Genomic DNA, 22,280 nt, shown 5'->3' with positions numbered 1-22,280 from the left:
AGGCTCAAGGCACCCTAGCTACCTTAGCAGCAAAATATCTAATATCATCTTTAATGCAATCTGGGTCCCAAAATGCTTTCTGAAAATATTTAACACAAGACAGCTTATGGCATACAGAACAGAGTACAGTGATGAATAAACACTGTATGGCAAACAACAGACAGCGTTCAGTCAGGAGACCAGCTGAGGGTCCTATTGAATTCTGCATAAATCATGGTGAACACTGAATCTGTTAGTTGCTGAGGACAACTCGAACAAGTTATATGACTCTTCTTGCATCAATACTGTGCATGTATTATGGCTTAGATGAATAGATCCATTGCACCTACATCTTTTGCGTCATGGAGAGGAATCCTGAGAATAGACTTTCATTGTATTGTAAGCTGCCATTATTCCATTAACCTATGCTCATTACTCGGTCTAGCTAGGCTGCCGCTGCACAACCTGATGTTACAAAGAACAAAGGTGAATTCTATTCTCAGAATTATTCCAATCACCAACCGGAGGGAGAGAACTTAGATGCTGCACATCAGTTTGTAAGGAATGAAGAAACTGGATACCATTTAATTTCTACTTTCAAGTGCATATTCAAATATTTATGCCTGTAGTATTATCAAAGCGATAACAAACGTATTTTCACAGTAAAAATATTTGGATACAACACCATCAGTTCAGCTACAATAACTGTATTTTCTTTCAAATTTTGATATAATTTTATACTGGAATAATTTAAATTAAAACTCACAACTGAAAATATTAATATTTCTGTATATGGCTCTATTTTTACAATAATTCAGAGGTTTAGTCAAGTAACTAACTAATTACTGGACTTGATTTAATATCTGTTCCTACTGTATAACAACATGTAACTTTACAATCAAGATTTAGGATAAATGGTCTGGTGGTGAAAGTCTTATTACCGTGTGATCCTAAAGCGAGGAAAGAAGATTTAGAGAAGGAAATGTTACATTGTTATAGTGCGTTATAAATGCCTATGTTCATAAGAGTAGCCAAAAATTAGGATAATTTTACCAAAATATAAGCAATGTAAAAGTCAAAATTAGCACAAATTGAAATTATTTTGGGTGATCTTATTACAGGTGCCAAGGACTGAATGGCCAGAGCTGATTCCTTTAGTAAAGCATTGAGGTAGATTGGCAGTGTAGGGAGATTTATTCTGCTATGACACACTTGTTGTTTGGACAGAGCACTTCATGATCCTGGACTGCCAATGTTTTCATCAGAACTAGTAATCTTTAAGCATGACCATTCTGAAAAAGAACAACACTAAAAGATGCTTCTCGCACCTACGGAAATGCTAAAGCAACCAAAGAGATCGATGGAGACAACACTGATACTTTGGACAAGAATCTGACAGTGACTATAATCTATTAGACACAATAGGTAAAATTTTCAAAAACAGCTAAGTGATTTAGGACTGATGTCTCATTTTCAAAAGTGACTTAAGCACTTAGGAGTCTAAATCACACTGAGTTTCCATGGGATTTCAGCTCCTAAGTCATGTAGGTGCTTCTGCAAATTTAACTCATTTTCATTTGGATGATGGTGCTGCAGTTGGGCAATATTGATCAGCTGCTACATTTTAACTGTCATAAAGAGCAAATTAACAGCTTGAAGCTATAACGCTTTCTTATTCAAGTATTCTTTACTCATGTGACTAGCGCCATTGAAATCAATAACATTACTTGCATGAAAAAGACCACCTGCATGAGTAACAGTTACAAGATCAAGCCCCATGTTTTACTTTGGCCAGAGACCAGCTTACCCAGAAAAGTACTAGTATTTGAAAGGCTGTATTTATTTTCCATTTTATAGTGGGGTAAATCCTGAAGTACTCACTCAGGGCTAGTTCATGCAATCCTCTCACATGCTGGTCATCACTTAGTTCCTTTGACTTGAATGGAACTATTTGTCTGAGTAAACGCTTACCAGTGTGAGTAAGGTTTTCATAATCTACTTATAGATCAGGAGTCGGCAACCTTTCAGAAGTGGTGTGCCAAGTCTTCATTTATTCATTCTAATTTAAGGTTTCGTGTGCCAGTGATACATTTTAACGTTATAGAAGGTCTCTTTCTATAAGTTTATAATATGTAACTAAACTATTGTTGTATGTAAAGTAAATAAGGTTTTTAAAATGTTTAAGAAGCTTCAGTTAAAATTAAATTAAAATGCAGAGCCCCCCGGATCAGTGGCCAGGACCCGGGCAGTGTGAGTGCCACTGAAAATCAGTTGGCATGCCGCTTTCGGCATGCGTGCCATAGGTTGCCTACCCCTGTTATAGATCAACACATCTAAGTCAGTCAATAAGAGTTTTTCCTGAGTACGCAGTGAGTTAAAACTAAGTAAGGACATCAGAGTTGGGATATTTGTGAATAAAGAACAGATGGCAATCTGAGCCAACCTAGCCCAAATTCCATGTAGTGTAATTCAAAGGATTCACTGTAGAATTATTTTCCACTTACTGTTGCCCCTGTTTTTCTAGCCAACCATTCGGCGCCATCATGATTTCAATGCAGAACGGGATGCCAAGAAACTACAAAAAGCTTGCAAAGGGATGGGTAAGAATGCTATTGTTTTTAACGGGTTGTTTAGCTGTGTTGGTACCAATGGGACAGTTCTGCATTATAGAAGTTGTATGTCCAAGTGCGCACTTGCGGCAAAACAACTGCTTGATCAGTTTTGAGTTAACCTTTCTGTTTTCTCTCAGCTATCGAACTCCAAAGCACAACTGCTCTGTGTGTGCATAGATAGATACAGATACCCTCACAGTATGATACATTATATTAGCTTGGGGGAAAATAATCTTTATCGTCATTAGCTACATATGAATCATTACTACACCCCAACGTGCTTTTGGATCTAATATTGATGAAGAGTAAAATCACTGGCTAATCAATACATATTTACCCCACAAGAGTCCTAACCTCATTACAGTAAGGGTCCAATCCTGGAAGATCCTGAGCACCTCCTACAAGGTGCTGAAGACCCCTCACTTCCACTGAAATCTACAGATGCTAAGGGCACTTGGCACCCCACAGAACTGGGCCTTCACTATGCCCATTATTCCTGGTGTGCTAACTTCATGACTTAAACACAAAGGAGCAGAAAGAACATGGCATTTATTCACTGCAATTGACTGGTCAAGCTGTCAGTAACAATAACAGGAATAATGAACTCTCATTGTTCAGCACTGGCATTAGGGGTAGGCTACAAAGGCAGCTACCTAGGACATCTGAATATTAGGGGCTGCTTTTGCCTGGCCAACCCCCCAGCCCAGGACTGGTGCTAGGGGTTTGAGCGCCCTAGGCGTATGGCCATTTTGCCGCCCCACGCGCTGGTCTCCCTGCCTGCGGACGGTTGGCTGCTCCCGCAGCTCCAGTGGAGCTGCCGCAGTGGTGCCTGCGGGAGGTCCACTGCAGCCGTGCGAGCAGCCGACTGTCCGCAGGCACGACTACGGCAGCTCCACTGGAGCCGTGGACCAGCGGACCCTCCGCAGGCACCACTGCGGCAGCTCCAACGGAGCTGCCTGCTGCCCCCTCTGGCAAAATGCCGCCCCCTAATAATGCTGGCACCCTAGGCGATTGCCTAAGCTGCCTAAATGCAAGCACCGGCCCTGCCCCAGCCATGACAGCTTCACTAGGAAGTGCCCCATTAAAAGCACACTCCCACATCTCCAGGTTGCAGTGACACCAAGCACCAAAATGTCTATCCCCAGATCTGGCCTGGTGTTCAGATTTCTACATGAAATAGCTGAAAATAGGGGATATACGCATGTCCTATACTGACATATCTATTCAGCATCTACATGCTGAGATGAAAATAAGTTCAATGCTAAACATACAACAAGAGACAACAGGTGGATAGAGATGGGGAAGCAAACAATGAGACAATATTGGTCAGCATGATAGACTGTGCTCTCGGCACACCTGACGTATAATCTGATGTATAGGCTCTGATGAAGAATCCCTTTAGCGTCCTAAAGACATCTTATCTATGTCCGTCTGGTTCATACTTACATACACCCTAGGATGTGCATTACACATGCAGGGCACCTGGCTTGAAATTGTCCACCACGTTGCAGCACATCCATCTTGAAAGACAATGGTGTAAGCATAAAAGCAGTTCAGTTACTGGGTATCTTCCTGCAGCATCCCGAGGAACTAAAAAGTCCAATTCTCAAGTGACTGCCCTTGCCACAAATAGTGCAGGCATAAGGTGCAGGGAGAGAAGATGAAGTTGGTGTGCTGTTATCTCTTGAGGCCTGCTGCACTTTAGTTTTGGTTTCCTCTATCAACCACCTCTCTTCAGCCTCTTTGACTCCCTGGCACAGCACAGCCCTGCAGGGTGACCGGTTGCTAGTTGCGTCTTCCCAGGTTGTAGTTTCAATTTTGAAAGTTGTCAAGACCCTCTTGCAAACATCTTTGTACCTGAGCCAAAGTCAGCCGTGTGACGGGTTGGATCACAGAAACCCTCTTGGGAACTGCCACCTGATGTGCCAAGACTACTTCTATCCCTGCTTTCCCTGCCAGCTCAGAACCCCAGCACCCTGTCTTGCTGAGCCAGACACGCCCATCTGCTCCAACACAGACCCAGGGTCTGAATTACTTGCTCCAAAGCTGCAGGCTTACCTGAAAGCAGCTAACAGAAGTGTTCCTGTCTTTAACACTCCAATGCCCAACTCCCAGTGGGGGCTAAACCCAAATAAATCCGTTTTACCCTGTATAAAGCTTATACAGGGTAAACCCACAAATTGTTCGCCCTCTATAACACTGATAGAGAGGTGCACAGCTGTTTGCCTCCCTCAGCTATTAATACATACTCTGGGTTAGTTAATAAGTAAAAAGTAATTTTATTAAATACAGACAGTAGGATTTAAGTGGTTCCAAGTAGTAACAGACAGAACAAAGTAAGTCACCAAGCAAAATAAAATAGAACACGCAAATCTATATCTAATAAAACTGAATACAGATAAGATCCTCACCAGTCCCAGAATGCTCCCTTTTTACAGACTAATCACCTTTTAGCCGGGGTCCAGCAATCACTCACACACCTTGTAGTCACTGTCCTTTGTTTCAGTTTCTTTCAGATATCCTGGGGGATGGAGAGGTTCTCTCTTTAGCCAGCTGAAGACAAAATTGAGGGGTCTCCCACAGGCTTAAATAGACTTTCTCTTGTGGGTGGAGGCCCCCTTCTCTCTCCTATGCAGAGTCCAGCTACAAAATGGAGTTTTTGAAGTCACCTGGGCAAGTCACATGTCCATGCATGACTCACAGTTTTAGAGATGTCTTCCATTGTTTACATGCTACCTTGAACCTCCTCAAGCAGACTTCTTATGTGGATTGTAGCATTCCAAGATCCATTGTCCTTTTAAAGTGTTTCTTGATTAGATACTTAATTTCAACATTCCTTTCTCCAGGAACTGACCAAATGCTCTCCTAAGGTTATTTAAAAATCAAGCCAGTACACAGCCAATATTCATAACTTTGAAAACAAAAATGATACATGCATACAAATAGGATTAATACATTCAATAGATCATAACCTTTACAGAGATATGTTACATGGCATATGTAGCATAAGACACATTCTAGTTATGATATATATATACATTCATAAGCATATTTCCATAAAGCCTTATGGGAGGTACCATCATAGGCCTCGTGGCCTTGGCGCATCCACAATTTCTCTATGCAGGAGGTCTTTTGGAATGTGTCCATTGTCCCTCCTGGTGCAGATAACCAAGCCAATGGAGATGTCTTTGATTGAGAGCAGTGATTAGACTTGGCAATTTTGCTTTCTCAAGTACATTGGGGTCAAGAATTTTGGTTTCCCACTTGATATTTAGAATACGGATGTGCATGAAACAGGCAGGCTGCATGGCTGGAAATTGTCCACTACATTGTAGTACATAAGGCATTAGCACGATACCTCTGCAGTTACATCATTAGAGCTAATGACCAGGGTGGCGAAGTTAAATCTTTAAGGTCATTCCTGTCATCAAGCTGCCCCAGGAGATCCTTTTAGCTGCTCTATAATAATGTCATCGGTACAGGCAAATCTTTCCGACAGATGGGCTGCACAGCGATTACACAGGGGCGGCTGGATTCTCACTGACACTTAGGCTTCTTTGTGCCACTCTGGCAGTATAAAGGAGCCTAGTGTAAATGAGAAATAAGCGCTCAGACACTGACCCACAGCTGTTTGTATCTCCCACCAACACACTGGGCTGCAGGATCTTTCCTTCCCCTCCCCACACATTGTAACTCTCTCTCTCATTCCCTCCTGGAGTGAAATACTTCTCCGTTATCACCGCTTTGCACTGCGTTTGCCTCTTCTTGTCTCTGCCCCTAACACTGTACACTAACCACAGGAGCCAGGGGGGTTGTCAGTGTGGACACTACGCTGTGGCCCAGTTCCCATACAGAGAGTAACACATAAAGAATTTCAGTTACAGAATGAATCCATGGCCTGAGGTCTGACGTTGGCCATTGCGATGGAATATACAGCTGTGTTCAAACCCTACACACTATTGTAATAATCTTTGTACAAAGTATGCCTTGCAAGGTATCATGTACACCAGTGTTTCCCACTGGTGTGCTGCAGCACATTGGTGAGCCGTCAGGCCCGAACAGGTGTGCCATGGAATTTTTTGAAAAACTACATGCAGAGTGGGGACAGGGATGCAGAGTGGGGACCTTCTGACTGGCCAACTGCCTCACTGCCCCATCTCCTCCAGGGGCAGAGAAACACATCAGAGCTCAATCTCCCTCTCCTTCCCACACTCCTCCTGTGAGCAACGGATTGGTTCCTCTGCCCCTCGCCCTCCTTCCTGCAACCTCCAGCTGGGAGTGGCAGGGAAAGCCTGGACAGGGACCCGCTGCAGCCCCCCAGGGTTGGGTGGTGCGAAGAACCTCAGGAGAAATGGGCGGGCTGAATTGTGAGGTGGGGGAACTGGGAAGGCAGAACTAGTGGGGGCTGGGTGGGGCAAAATTGGGATGAGGTGGGGGCTGGACTGATGGAGGGTGAGGACAGAACTGATGCAGGAGGGGTGCCATTTAGGGAGGGAGGGAGAGCACCTGCCCACCTGAATGGGTGGAGATGGAAGGGCATGGGGGGCATTGCTCCCCAAAATAGAAACATCGCAGAGATGATGCATGGGGGTGGCAGATTTCTGCCTTCCATTTGGTCCTGCTCCCTCCCCAAGACCAGGCCAGCCAGGGCCTCTCAGGGGGGCATGGAGGAACATTCAGGTGGCGGGAGTGAGTGATGACACCAGGTGTTCTATGCATCCGGATCAGTTTCCCCATGTGGGCTGGGTAATGTCCACTGCACCCTCCAGGCTCAGGTATGTCATCCTCAGTGCCCGTGAACCACTGGATGCCAGTGGCTGTGGTGACTGTGTAGGACAGCATAGCCTGGGCTGGCATGCTCATGGCCACAAGGAATGGAACTGTCGCCACTGCACCAACAAAGGACTGAGTGCACGGCTGGGCCCTGCATCAGCAGCATCCCCTCAGACACAGCTGCTCCCTGCACCTTGAGCTACACCCGTGCCAGCACACAGCCCCTGCCAACTGTGAATGGTAAAGGTGGTAAATAGCTTAAACCGAGGTGATAAGAGGGCAAGTTCATTTGAAGATATGGTGACATGTCTCAAAATAATTAAATAATTGGGGGAGAGATAGCTCAATGGTTTGAGCATTGGCCTGCTAAACTCAGGGTTGTGAGTTCAATCCTTGAGGGGGCAATTTAAGGATTGGGGCAAAAATCTGTCTGGGGATTGGTCCTGCTTTGTCCTCCTGAGGTCCCTTCCAACTCTGATATTCTATGATTCTATATCACAGTATGCAGTGGTAGAGAAAAGGTTGGAAACCACTGATTGAAACACTCAGAATTTTCTGGTCAGTATCATCCTGATAAAACATGTGGCTACACAGTATGTGAAATTACAAAATTCCCCTGTCTTGTGGGTTATTAATACATATTCCAAGCCTCACAGCTCTGCTCAAACAGAAGTTGGCAAACAGGTCTGTCCTAACAAAGGAATGTGTGCTTTGCTTAATTTTCATTTAAGCAGTAAACAAAGTAATCAGTCAGGGAGGGAAACAAAGAAAGTTCAAACCAGTGAGAAAAAAAGAGCAGGGAACATCCTTCCACATAGACTCTTTGTCTCCTAGTGCCCAGCTGGAAATGTTTTTCAAGAGGGGAACTGAAACTATAAAAATGAGGGACAAACACTCCAAGGAAACCCCCTCTTTCTCCCTGCTTATCACATTCACTGCACCTAAAAAGACAACGGAAACAGTCATTGGACTCTGTGGGAGGGGTCCTAACCCACCGTGCTTGGTCAATAAGACTGCTGAAAGCATGTGGTGAGAAACTTTGCTTGAATCTGATAAAAGTTTGTAAGGCATTAGTAAGTCTTTTATCTTTATTTTTCTTGTAACCATTTCACCATTCCTGACTTTTATGCATCATTACTTGTACTCACTTAAAATCTCTCTCTTTGTAGTAAATAAACTTGTTTTACTGTTTCATCTAATCCAGTGAGTTTAAATTGAAGTGTTTGAATAACTACTTGAGACAATAAGCCTGCATATTATTCCCTTAAAGAAATAATGAACTTAAAATATTTGCACTATCCAGGAAAGGGCAGGGGTGGGCAGTATAGGACATACTTCTATGGGGGGAAATCCAGACCTGGGGGTTTGCTAGGGTCACCCTGCAGTATAACCAAGGTTGGTGACAGCCAGACTGTAACCCAGGTGTGATTGGCAGGATACAGTTACACATACTTGTTGTGGTTTTCATGCTGGAAGGCTGTTTGTGAGTGGCTCAGGCGGGGACTACTTCAGCAAGGCATTGTAAGACACCCAAAGTTGCAGGACCGGGGTGACATAGCCCCCTACTGATCTGGACTGTACACTGGTATGTCATAACCAGCTGTGATCAAAGTAACGAAGAGAGCAAGCATCACCATCGTTATACACCAGTTCGTGCTCCTGCTGAAGACAGTGGGTGTTTTGCAATTGTCTTCAATAGGTTAACTTCCCATGGGACATGCCATACTAGGTCAGACTATTGGCACACTTGTGTTCTGCTGCCAAAGGCAGTCAGTATCTGATCCTTCAAAGGAGACCAACTTCCGAACCCTAACAAACAATACATCTGGCTAGTTATTCAGTGCTACACAGGGTGGAATTTCTTACTGATCCCTGATGAGCTTATTCCTTGAAACATGAGATTTGGTTCCCTAATGACATTTTAGCTTTAAGTGTCAATGATTTGGGTGCACTTTCTCTTTATGTTCTGGCTGCAGACTCAAAATAACGTGTTTTAAATGGTACATGCTAGAAAAGCTATCATTGACACCAACTGATGTTCTGAAACTAATTTTCTACTAATTAGAAGGGAGAGTGCTTAATCATCTTTTTCTCTCCCAGAAGAAATGAAATCTGTGGGCAGTTTCTGAATGATTTCCTCGTCTACATTAATCTTTTTTAGGAACAGATGAAACGGCAATTATTGAAATCCTATCAAATCGATCATCAGACCAGAGGCAACAAGTGAAACAGAAGTACAAGACCATGTATGGCAAGGTATTTAAAAAAAAATGGCCCTGTTGTTTTAAACAAAGTGCTCTTTAGAAATGTGCCCCTACATTTCCCCATTTTTGATAATGCCATGTGTCTGGCAGTTTTTAAAAGACACAGAATTAGAAAGTTAGTTTCCGATGAAAGAATTACTGTCACTTAACATTTTGATTATATTAATCATCCTGGGCCTTACAGATAGCTTGGTAAACGAAAATCAGTAGAGCTGATTGAAATTTGGAATTTCTGTTCCATGGGCGATTCTGAGCTTTCAAAATATGTTTTCATCCCAATTTGGGATGAAAGGGCAAAATCTCAGAATTTTTCACCAAATCAGATATTCCAAAAATATTTTGTTTTTATAAGGGCAAAATGTTCTGTTTCGACTTTATCATTTCAATTTTTACATTGTATTATACAGTATAATTTAATAACCTAAAAGACAAACATTTCCATTTTATCAAAACACTATGTTTCAACCTTATCTAGACATTTTGATAATTTCCACAACATTTTTCAATTTAATCTCATCAGCATTTTCTGACAGAAAACTGTTTGATTGGAAAATTTTCAACCAGCTCTAGAAAACGGCATTTAGCACTTCAAAGTATTTTTATCAAATTCAGTAGAGCTGGACATTTATACTAAAATTCCAGAACCTTTTAAAACATTTTCATTTTTGTTAGCCTCTCCTGAAGTGAGAAAGAATGCGTGAAATGAGGGTGAAGGTAGTTGATGTAGCAACAGAAATTCCCTAATGCAAATTCAGAAGGACAATTCTGATATTACTTATACCAGTTTTACATCAGTGTAAGTTTATTGATTTCAATGGATTTACTGCTGATTTATACCAGCATGAGATTAGAATCTGACCTACAAATTGCCAATAAAGTTAAAAGGATCAGAAATCTGTTTTGGTACTTGACTTCTGAAAGGAAAGACCCAATGCCTGAGTAATCTTTAATATAAGAAAAATAAAATCTTCCAAAACATCTGTTTTAGGTATAGGGTCAAATCCTGCAGGCCTTATACTTAATTTGTAATTGATTAGAGCTAGTTGCAGGTTAGGTCAATAATCAATGTCAGTAAGGATGGCAGTATTGGGCTAAAAATCCTTCAACAGGCCAAACCCAATAGGGAGTGCAATAAGAATTTTGCCTGAGCAAGGACTGCAGGATTTGTTTCACAATGAGTATTTGAAGCAGCAGATGTTAGAGAATTGAGCCAAAGGGTCTGAAATGACGAGTTTGAGACATCACAGTTACAGTGGCTCTGATATTGGGAATTTCTGACTTATTTCCAACCAAAGGACACAATGTTTGGGTGTTATCACCCTTAACAGCCATACACAGTAATACTAGTTTGCTCTTGCCTATATAGCATGAGCCTCTTGAGACAGTGTATCAAGTAATCCCAACTCACTTTCTCTAGGCACTGGGCTGCCTGGTGGTTTACACTGAGATTAGTCTATTGACGTCAATAGAGGGACTCCTGATGTACATTGGTGTCAATGAGAGAAGAACCAGGCCCATAGATTTAAAGTTATTTTTCCCTTTTTTTTAATCTGAATTCTTGGAAGACATCCTTTAGCACAGGAAATGTTAACAACTCTGTAGACTTAACACAAAAAATCAACAAACAATAGTAAACATTACCTCTCTCAATTCTTCTGTGTGGATTTTCTGTGCTATGAATTAACTTTCTGGGCTACTTCCTCAGGATTTGGAAGAGGTACTGAAAGGAGAACTAAGTGGGAATTTTGAAAAGACAGCCTTGGCTCTGTTGGATCGCCCATGTGAATATGATGCCAGAGAGCTTCGGAAAGCAATGAAAGGTGCAGGAACGGATGAATCGGTGCTGATTGAGATTCTTTGCACCAGGGTCAATAAGGTTTGTGGGTGTTTAGCTGCTGTTATACATCTTCCTTGCAGTACTGCTCTGACTTGTGTGTACACGTCACCCCTGCCCTCCAGAAGAAGATATGTCAGACCTGCTCAAGTGAGTGGAGTATGTCTCCCTCCAGAGGCTGCAGACAAAAGGCTATCAGCCCCCTTAGACTGGAGTCAGGAACATTTTTAAAGGAAGTGACCACAGTAGTCAGGCCATTTGTCCTGTTATAAACTGGACAATCCTCTTTTGGGGTGGTTTGTCCCCCATCCAGTACTGTGACAAAAACGCACGTGGTTATGTCTGATATCACATGGGGGATGACATTTGAAGAGTGTGTCACTTTACCTCTGCCAGCATGACCTCACTGCACATGCAAGGTCACACTTGGAGGTGGGGAGGGGGTATTTCATCTGCAGGGGCAAGTCCACATCATTCCTAGAAGTAACAGAATGTCTGGTATTCTGGGACCACATGAGTGGCCACCCTAAACCCAAAATGCTATGTAGATAAAGAACATCATAGCTGCTTCAGAAAGTTCCCTCTCAGCCCTCCAGCACACACCTCCCTCAGAATATGAGTAGGCTTTGGAAAGATGCAGAGAGGGATAGATGCCTGGGGGGTGTATCCTACATCATAATGTGACAACATTTATGCCTGTTTAAGACCGTGTGAAGAGCTCTTTGCATCACTGCAACAGTTCAAAGGGCATTTAGGCTCACCCAACTCAGGACAGTGATCCTCTTCAGGACAGCAGTTAAGCATGTGCTTAAATCCCACTGAAATCAAAGAAACAAAGTTAAGCATGTGCTTAGCTGCTGTCCTGAATAGGAACGGATTTAAGGATGTGCTTATGTGCTTTCCTGAACTGGGATCTTAGTGGAGACTGAGAATCTGGCCTATTAAATATCTCCCACTAAATGTCACCATTCTATCTGGGGTCTAATCCCAGGCACACCACTGTGATATCTGAAGATGTCAAGTCACACGGGCATGTTACTGACCTGATTTTTTGTTTGTTTGCTTATCCCAGCAAATAGTAGACATAAAGGAAGCATACAAAAGGCGTAAGTGATATTTTATTGAAAACATCCTCATTTAAAGAAAATATTTCACCCTTTAGCAGTGAATAAAATCTTACAGACTTTTTTTCTTCATAGTCTTTGAGCGGGATCTAGAATCTGATGTAAAAAGTGACACAAGTGGATCCCTAAGGAAGATTCTGGTTTCTGTGCTACAGGTGAGAGTTGGAATATTTCTATTACAAACCTACATGATATAGACATTTCTTTTCTACACACCTAGATAGTGCAGGTATGATAAATCTCTGTTCTGTGCACACAGCCTTTTTACAGCAAAACATCTACTCTTACAGCCTTTTAACCAAATCTAGTGTCATAATTAAAGATGAGTGTACAATTCAGGCTGGTTGTGACCATGGCTCCAATAACAGCTCAGCCTTGGCTCTTCTTGTCTGAGGTTTATAGTGTAAGGCCTAGGGACACAAAAGAGGATCTGCCCCTGTCCAGGGAGATTTGATTATTGCACTGTTGGGCTGGATTCTTTCTTATTTCCCACCTGGTTCTATAGACCGGGGTGGCCAACCTGTGGCTCCGGAGCCACATGTGGCTCTTCAGAAGTTAATATATGGCTCCTTCTATAGGGACCGACTCCACGGCTGGAGCTACAGGCATCAACTTGCCAATGTGCTGGGGGTGCTCACTGCTCAACCCCTGGCTCTGCCACAGGCCCTGCCTCCACTCCAACCCTTCCTGCCCCATCCCCTGAGCCTGCAATGCCCTCGCTTCTCCCCCTTCCCTTCAGATCCTCCTGCATGCTGTGAAACAGCTGATCAGGAGGTGCAAGGAGGGAGAGGGGGCACTGATCGGCGGTGCTGCCAGCCAGTATGTGTTGGGAGTGGAGCAGGGTGAGCTGACGGAGGGGGCTGCTGATGTAGCACTGTGGCTCTTTGGCAATGTACATTGGTAAATTCTGCCTCCTTCTCAGGCTCAGGTTGGCCACCCCTGCTTTAGACCATAGCAGTCGTTGGCCATTCTCAGAATGTGCCCCCCACCTCTTTCTGTCAAGGGCGTATTTTACCATTGATGATAATTCTCACTAAGAGTTTTTAGCTCTTGCTCGATATTATCTCTCCATTGAAGATACTGGATTATTACTACTTTCTTTTGTGTATTATGGTAAGGCCTAGAGTACCTAACCACGATCAGGGTTTCATTGCGCCAGAGACGTAATTAAAAACAGTCCCTGACCCAAAAAGCTTACAATCTAAACAGACAAGACAGAGAAAGTGTGGGAGGGGCTTGCTATGTTTTTCCATTCACACAGAACAAACATAATATCAGACAGAATGATCTTGTTTTCTTAATCTAAAACAAAGAACAAAAGTGAAGTCTCTGTGTGTGTGGGTGAGAGAGAGAGAGAAAGTATTCACTGAACAGAAAACACAAAATGACTGTCTGTCTCTGCAGACAGGCTTTGAAATGAAAAGGTAGAGCACTCAGGAAGCAAAGGCACAACCGTGGCGTAGCTAAATACATGACAGCTACATTCCCATTCTAGAATGTGGGAAGTCACAATAGTTTTGTTTGACCCCTCTAGGTGTATTTTCAGGGGGGAGACAAACCAGGTTATGTTCATAGATTTATCCTTGATGCGTGCTACCAGAAATTCCCGTAGAAAATTAAAGCAACACTAAAAAGGCAGCTGTTAGTGAATGGTTCTGATTGTTAAATAGGGAGGAACAGTACAAGGCCACATGATTTTTAGTTGGGAATAGAAACGTAACAAAAGTGACATTTCATTCTAGGCATTGGACATTTTTTTAAAAATTGACTGTTGTGACAGATGTGCCTCCGTATTCCCCTATCCTTGCAAGAAAGTTTCAGATGTAGGGTCAAGAGGCTACATGTTCCTGACAGTCAGAGATCACTTAGGAGGCCTCCACTGTACAGCATTGCACAACTGTGTAAGTAAAACATAGGATCTTTTCGCCGCTTTCTGAAGCAACAGGTATTGAGTGTTGCAGAAGGCAGGATACCAGCCTTGGCGAACTAGCATCTCTCAAGTACAGCAAATACTATGGACTAAATTCTGCCCTGATTTATACTTTGAAGGGAATGGGATTACACAGGGCGCAAGGTGAACCAAAGTAGAATTTAGCCCTGTGTAATTTATTGATACAGTACTAGACAATGGCCAGTAGATGGCAGCAAAAAGACTATGACGAAGCATGAAGGCAAGAAGGAAAAGGCTCTATTCTAGTACAGTAGAACCTAGTACAAATACCTTCGGAATGGAGGTTGTTCGTAACTCTGAACAAAACATTAAAGTTGTTCTTTCAAAATTTTACAACTGAACATTGACTTAATACAGCTTTGAAACTTTACTATGCAGAAGAAAAATGATGCTTTTAACCATCTTACTTTAAATGAAGCAAGCACAGAAACAGTTTCCTTACCTTGTCAAAAAATATTTATTTTTTAGCAGTTTACATTTAACACAGTACTGTGCAGTATTTGCTTTATGATGTTGTTGGTTTTTTGTCTCTGCTACTGCCTGATTGTGTACTTCTGGTTCCAAAGGAGGTGTGTGGTTGACCAGACAGTTCATAACGCGGGTGTTTGTAACTTGGAGGTTCTAATAAACAAGAGTAATCAGCATGTGTTCTCTTTTTTAAAACACAATGTCCCTTTCTGTAGGCTAACCGAGATGAAGGGCTGGAGATCGATGCAGAGCTCGCTGGGCAAGATGCCAAAGACCTATATGAAGTAAGTGAAATAATGGAGACATCCCCAATTGCCATGGCCTTCATCGGTCTATGGCATTTCTAAGGTGTCTAAACGTTGAACAACCCCATGGCTAATGACATTAAATTACATAAATAAAAGGGCAGGTTGGGAACACAATTAGATGCACTGGGTTCACTGCAATGTCTGGTTTTTAAAAATATGAAAAAAAAAACCACAAACATTTGAAAATGGTTAATGTTAACATTCAATCTTTGAGGCAGGGGAAGGCTGCTGGGGAACAGACGAATTGGTTTTCAATGTTGTCTTAGCAAAGAGAAACTACATGCAGCTAAGAGCTACCTTTCAAGCTTATGAAAAGGTAAGTTTTGTTGGTTGTTTTTTTCTTTGTTTTGTGACAGTAATTGTGCAGTTTGGAACTCAGTGATAATTTAATGGAATTAATTTACACATTCATAGAGTCCAAGGCCAGACAGGCCCATTGTGATCTAGCCTGACCTCCTGCATAACACAGTCCATAGAACTTCCCCAAAAATAATTCCTAGAGTGGATTTACTTACATTTGGAACATATGATTCTTTATTTGTAATTTTAAGGAGAGGTCAGTCATTCTAAACACCTAGCAATATATGTATAAGGCTAGATCTTCAAATGCTGTAATGAATGGTCTATGTCAATTTGCACCATTTGAGGATCTGCCCCATAATATCCAGCAAAATAAGTTTAGCTGTTGTCCTGTCTTCCCCCAACCCTATGAATAACAGAGAGGGTGACCTTTCCACAGTCACACTGCAAAGACTCAGCAAAGGGGTACATTGCACTGCTAACAGGCCCCTGGCCAGAGACATTGAGGGTCTCAGGCTGGTCTACACTACGGGGGAAAATCGATCTTAGATACGCAACTTCAGCTACGTGAATAACGTAGCTGAAGTCAAATATCTAAGATCAGATTACTCACCGTCCTCACCGCGCGGGATCGATTACCGCGGCTCCCCCTGTCGATTCCGCAACTCCATTGAGATTGGTGGAGTTCCGGAATCGATATAAGTGCGCTCAGGGATTGATATATTGCATCTAGATGAGACGCGATATATCAATCCCCGAGCAATCACTTGTAACCCGCCGATACGGCGGGTAGTGTAGACGTAGCCTTACTTTCTGCTCCTCTCCTCCACTGAAGCAGAGATCTGATGGGTGGGAATCTACATCCCTCATCCTGATCTTCCAGTCTCAATGAAAAGGATGTTCAGATAGGAAGGCCTCTTGAACCTAGCTCTTGCTGGTCTCCCATGCAAGAAATGGACCTCTTTTCACAAAAGGCTTCCAAACTTGTTTGGAATTGAGCCCAAGGAACCTGAAAAATAATTAGGAAGAGAATAAGGACAAAGTAGGAGAAGGTAAGATGGCATGTCCTGCTTGTGACTAAGTGGAAGCACTTTTCTCTCAAAATCAGGGCCTGCTCCAGGTTTTCTGCCGCCCCAAGGGGAAATAATAATTAAAAAAAAAAGGTGCAACACCGCAATTGCAACACTCCACTCTTTGATGGCAATTCAGCAGTGTGTCCTTCGCTCCAAGAGGAACTGAGGGACCCACTGCTGAATTGCCGCCAAAGACCCAGATGTGCCGCCCCTATAGCGGCCGGAGAGCCGCCCCTTCGTATTGGCTGCCCCAAGCACCTGCTTCTTTAGATGGTGCCTGGAGCCGGCCCTGCTCAAAATGTGTAAATTAAAGAGAGGCCCACACCAAACCTTGAGATGCAAACACCCCTGAACTTTGGGAACATTTGGAGCTAAACTTTGCAGCTTAGTCCCTTCTGAAATATAAACAGCTCTGGCTGAAACCATAACAGCTCCATCCCAGCTACTAAAACGAAGAGCCAAAAAACAAAAACTCTGTTGAGTGTGTTGGATGCCTATGTAATGTTATAAATGAAATTCAGGTTTGTTTAGACAAAGTTCATAGCTATTTACAAGGCAGGCAGTTAAGATAAAATGCATTAGGTTGAGAATTTAGTTTAACATTGAGATGCAGTAGGCAAGGAATCATCTCCCAAAGGAAGTGATAGAAACTCTGTCACTTGCAGTATTTAAAACTGGACTGGACAAAACACTCCAGAATATACTAGAGAGAACTCTCTGGCTCTGGCTGGAGATGGACAAGTTGACATTGCCCATTTAATGATTCTCTGATCTTTTTAGATCAATTCTTAAAAAGAAATGTAACTGTGTTTTGATGCCTGAACATGATTACCTTAAGGCGAGAACTTGCATTTATTTTCGCTTCCTAAACTTGTTCTGCGTTCAGCAGATCATTAGAACAATTGAATCTCTTGATGAGGGGGAAAATCTAGTAAGGAATTGTTGGACATATATTCACAACTTACTCCAAACCTTGGTTTGTGGCTAGAGAGAGGCCAAAGCCAGAAACATTTATCTGCACACATGTGCAGATAAACACTACCCACACACTGGCAGTTTCGATAAATGAGCCTTAAATCTGAAATCCCCCGAGTTTCTAAAGCAAAAGCCAAACATGGGTTGTCCAAGTCAAACCCCCCTGCATCCTTTCCATCTGTATCTGAAGTCGCAATGGGCTTGAGACTAAAGCCATTTGTCCACGCATGAATCCTCTCCATATTTTGATGGGTTTGATTTACAAGACTAGATTCAAACCAAGCCTGGTTTTGCAGAACTCAAACCCTAAACATTCCCAGTTTTGTCCATCTCTCATTTAAGCAGATATTCCAGGACCTTATCTTGCAAGGCGGAGTCAGGGGAAATCTCATGTTTACAAATAGAAGATTTTTATTTTATTCACAAAAATTAGAACAGATTTTAACTTCAAAATATTTTCTCCTTCCAGTGCCCCACTGTCTCCTCCCTACAGTGTGGCACAAAACCCAGGCAAACCTCAGACCCTAATAAACTACATTTACCCAAAGAAAATAAGTTATAACCCACCAAAATCTACCTTGACTGTCTGGACCTATCCAAGTCTTTGGTGGGCCAGAGGAGGTGCCAACAGTCTCTCTCAGTTGGAGGTCTCCCCAAGAAAAAGCCATGAGATGATTCACTATAACACCCACTGCAAATGCTTCAGTTAGCTTTAATGATGCACGTTATATATTCCGAGCCAGCTGATTTAAATCGGTATAGTTCTATCAATGTCAATGGAGCCATGAAGAGTTACAGCGGCTGAGGATCTGGTCCTTTGAGACAGAGTGAGCCCCTTGTCCGCTATAGGGATTAAAGTAATTAAAAGCTTACTCCCTAAAGCCACAGAAAGGATCAATATAATCTAAAGCAGTCTTTTGCCACTTTAAATGCCATCTGATCAGAAACAGGAGTGGCTGACTGCTGTTCTGATACTAGAGGGATACAGTAGTGCACGAACAGCAGCTATAATTATTTTTTTCATTGTCTCTTTAGCTGAAGGGGAAAGACATTGAAGATGCCATTAAAAGTGAAACATCTGGAGATTTGGAGAAGGCCTTTCTCACTCTTGGTAAAAGAAAAAGTCTATAGCTTTTCTCTCTAGTTTTCATCCTCACTTGAGATTAGCCATTGGGGTTCTTATGTGTATAAACACAGTGATAATCTGCTTTATTAGAACTAGTTTGAGACATGGCAAGACCACTGGGGGGACAGAACCAATTAATGTTGACTTGCCTACATGCCTGTGGGAAGTAGGAACCTCCATTAAGCCCCAGCATGGGTTATCTAGCTCTTGGGTCTCAGAGCATAGAAGTAAGCCAATGTCATTCCACTCAGGAGTAAGTTGGCAGGGAGCGGAATTACAGACGGGCCAAAAGAACAAAAACCATGTCCCCATACAATCTGTTTTCATTCTGGAACATAACATCAACATTGTCAGCCCTTCTGTGCTTACAATAACATGTTTATTCAAGTTTGATATTCACAGTTATATAACATGCTCTCTCTGTAGGGTAATGCATTCACTTTTAGGCTTCAGTCACGATTGGCTTGACCCTTGCATCTCCACAGAGCCAGTTGCAGGACTAAGGCCCTACAACAATGCTTGTCCAGTTGGGTACAGACATTGGGAATGTCTAAGTTTCCATTAATAGGGCTGCTGTTCTCCTCCTACTGAGACTGTAGCGCGGGATATGAAATGTACAAGGCTCATGAGATCTCTCCATGTTTCTTCTTTAGTGAGATGTGCCAGAGATTGCCAAGGCTACTTTGCCACCCGTCTGTATGAGGCAATGAAGGGCGCAGGGACAGAGGAGGAGACTTTGATTCGCATCCTCGTGACTCGGGCTGAGGTAAGATATGCTGGGATCTGAGAGGCCCCAAATCTTCTGGTGGATAAGTGTGAAATTTAGAAGGAATGAATTACAGTAGTAGGACCAGATTCTGCGCTCAGTCAATCTGTTTTGCAATTTAAATTCAACGAAGCTCCATGGACTTCAGTGCTATTACTGTCTTTACTCCCGTGAAACTGAGAACAGACACTAGACTTAATACCAAATCTATTTATTTTTTTAAAAGAACGATGCATGAGACACATTAGTAATTGCACAATGGAGCTAAACACATCTAGATTAAAGTTGGCCACCATTATTCAACTGGGAGATGAGTCGTTTGGTCCCAAAGAGCTTTGTTAAAAAAAATCCTAACTGAATAATGATAAAGAAGCAGTTCCCAAAGTATCATCAGTGGAGAGCTAAGGAGTCACATGATGCAGGGTCTGCCTGTTTCCTGATGAGAAAAACAGGGCAGAGGAGAAGGAGAGAAGATAAGAGCCAAAGCAGACCATAATTTGTCTTTTCACAAAGCACAAAACATGCTCAAGACATTTCAGCTCCATAAACACTGTCTTAACATCACTCTTGTATGTAAGCTGTTGTCACCACCGGGATGTTACATGGTCACGAATAGAAAGGGAAGCAGTTCATGTAATGGTGAGATGAAGTGATTATCCATATGACTGAAGTGGTGGGGCAGGAAATTAGTCTCCAGGACACTCTCCCTGTTAAGTTGTGGCCTGACTATGGAAACATTTGAGAAGCTCTGTAATAAAGATATGACCCATATCATCTATGCCATCTTTTAAAGAATAACATAACATCTGGTTCTCTGTACTTAGCAACCAGAAAGTTATGTATGACTCAAAAACTATTTATTTTTTTAATTCTATTCCTGGAAATTTCTCCCCCAGTCCTTACCACCCATGAAAGTCTTCCAGAGAAGACAGTAACTTGAGCCACTCTGTCAGGGTAGCTGTCAGGATATCAAGTTTGAGCTAAAAGTTCTCCAAGGTTTTAAACCTACTCCTTTCCCATCAAGGCCCTGGATCAAATCTGATTAAAATCAATAGGAATCTTCCCACTGACTGCAGTGAGCTTTGGATCAGGACCTAGAAGGGTGAGGTATTATGCAAAACAGATCCATGCTTCTAAAAATTATTTCCATTTCCCATCAGATTGACCTTCAAACAATAAAGGAGAAGTTCCACAAATTGTACAACAAGTCCTTAGTGGAGGCCATCAAATCAGAAACGTCTGGGGACTTCAGAAAGCTGCTAGTGTCACTGCTACACTAAGACTGCTGTCACATGAGAAGAAGCCACCTTCTTGACCAGCTTCCAAGTAGCATGCAAAAAATGTGGCACTAGCAATAAAAAAAAAACAACCGTTTATTTTCTTTTCAGCAGGGGAAAATGTTACTAGGTAATCCTTATGTTACCTGGATGTGAGGTTTAGGCCAAGTCTATCACACCAAATGTTCTCATGCAATAAAAATGTTTTAAAAAACTAAATTTAAACTGGCCTGTCTTCCCATTTGTAACAGAAAGAGGGATTTCTAGAATCTTGTCACCATTTCCCCCAGGGATCTTTGGTGTCTCTAGAAAATTCCAAAGACAATCCTCCTTCTTCCTCTGCTCCTATAACCCACGTCCTAAGCACTTCATATCATGCCATCACACTTTCTGCCAAAATGGACTGAATAGTGCTCCCTTCTGAGCCCATCATCACAGCTTCTTAAACTGCCAGAGAGCTGCCAATTAACGATGCACATCAGCCTCTGCTCTCAATCCAAAGGGAAGGTGGGCATGAGTTCCCTGTCTGAGCCATGTCTCCCATCAGCATCATCTGCTAAATTATCCCACAAAAGGGCCAAAGAATGCAGTCCCTGGGCTGAGGGGAGGGCAGGGACTGCACCCTCTGCGCTACCCACTGGAATCTAGCACAGCAGAGTGGGTGGGGAGGAGGTGGGCCCCTGGCCTGCCCTGCCTTGTGTTGCCCATAAAGTGGGCTGGCCTGCAAGGGGGAGTATACTTACCACATAGAAATGAGCATGCTCCCAATGAGCGTTGAGAGGTTCTCCTACTGGAGCTGGACAGCTCTGCACCACCCCTGATGCAGGACTATGCCCTAAACAAATGACTGAGCCTTAGATTAGACCTGATGTGGCAGGGAGAGTACAGGGGAGAGTCTGGGAAGCTAAGGGATAAGAGTGGCTGATCAGGAAACAGGCTTATGGGGTTTTGTGCATCTTGCTCATGCCTTTTTATTACAATGTACTAACTTCTGAGGATAGTGGAACAAAGTCTGTCTCTCTCTCTCTCGATATTTATATCATATTCTCAACAATGGTGTCTGGGCAGCTAGTACATTACTTAAGTGAGAGCAAGGTCAGTTGGGGATGACTAATTGAAAGGAAGAAGGCGTTTCAAGGAGCAACCTGAGGCTGCATAGTGCGCAGGACAGTGAGGATGTGCTAGTCACAGGAACATTTAGCAGCTCTCATACTCGGCCAATTTTTCAATAGATTTTTTTTTTATTTGGAGGCAAATTCCTAATCTGAAATCAACCTCAGGCTTCTGTATCCAGCAACTCTCAGAATCGAGAAAGAAAGAGCACAGCAGAGCAGGAGACACGTATCTTAGACTTGCAGTTGCCTTAGTTCTGTTGTAAGCAGTGCCTTCAGAAATAAATTAGCAATTACTTAGGTATCCAGTGCTCCCAGAGGTCTTTTATCATTCAGAG

The 22,280-nt window shown here is 42.7% G+C and overlaps 1 protein-coding gene across 1 annotated transcript in view; it reads left to right on the top strand.

Annotated features, from left to right (window-relative positions):
• The window catches only part of ANXA13 (annexin A13), a 37,968-nt gene extending 17,135 nt beyond the window's left edge, over positions 1-20,833 (top strand). The window contains exons 3-12 of the mRNA XM_032803509.1: positions 2,504-2,579; positions 9,526-9,620; positions 11,334-11,504; positions 12,535-12,568; positions 12,662-12,741; positions 15,221-15,289; positions 15,528-15,629; positions 18,697-18,772; positions 19,441-19,553; positions 20,714-20,833. Of these exons, the coding sequence (XP_032659400.1) occupies positions 2,504-2,579; positions 9,526-9,620; positions 11,334-11,504; positions 12,535-12,568; positions 12,662-12,741; positions 15,221-15,289; positions 15,528-15,629; positions 18,697-18,772; positions 19,441-19,553; positions 20,714-20,833 (936 nt within the window). The remainder of the gene's footprint in view (positions 1-2,503; positions 2,580-9,525; positions 9,621-11,333; positions 11,505-12,534; positions 12,569-12,661; positions 12,742-15,220; positions 15,290-15,527; positions 15,630-18,696; positions 18,773-19,440; positions 19,554-20,713) is intronic.
• The last annotated feature ends 1,447 nt before the right edge of the window (positions 20,834-22,280 follow it).

Source organism: Chelonoidis abingdonii, chromosome 2 (genome assembly GCF_003597395.2).
Source record: "Chelonoidis abingdonii isolate Lonesome George chromosome 2, CheloAbing_2.0, whole genome shotgun sequence".
In the NCBI taxonomy this organism is placed as follows: Eukaryota; Metazoa; Chordata; order Testudines; family Testudinidae; genus Chelonoidis; species Chelonoidis abingdonii.
The sequence above is the reverse complement of the archived record's forward strand: the minus strand, read 5'-3'. Positions and strand labels throughout refer to the sequence as shown.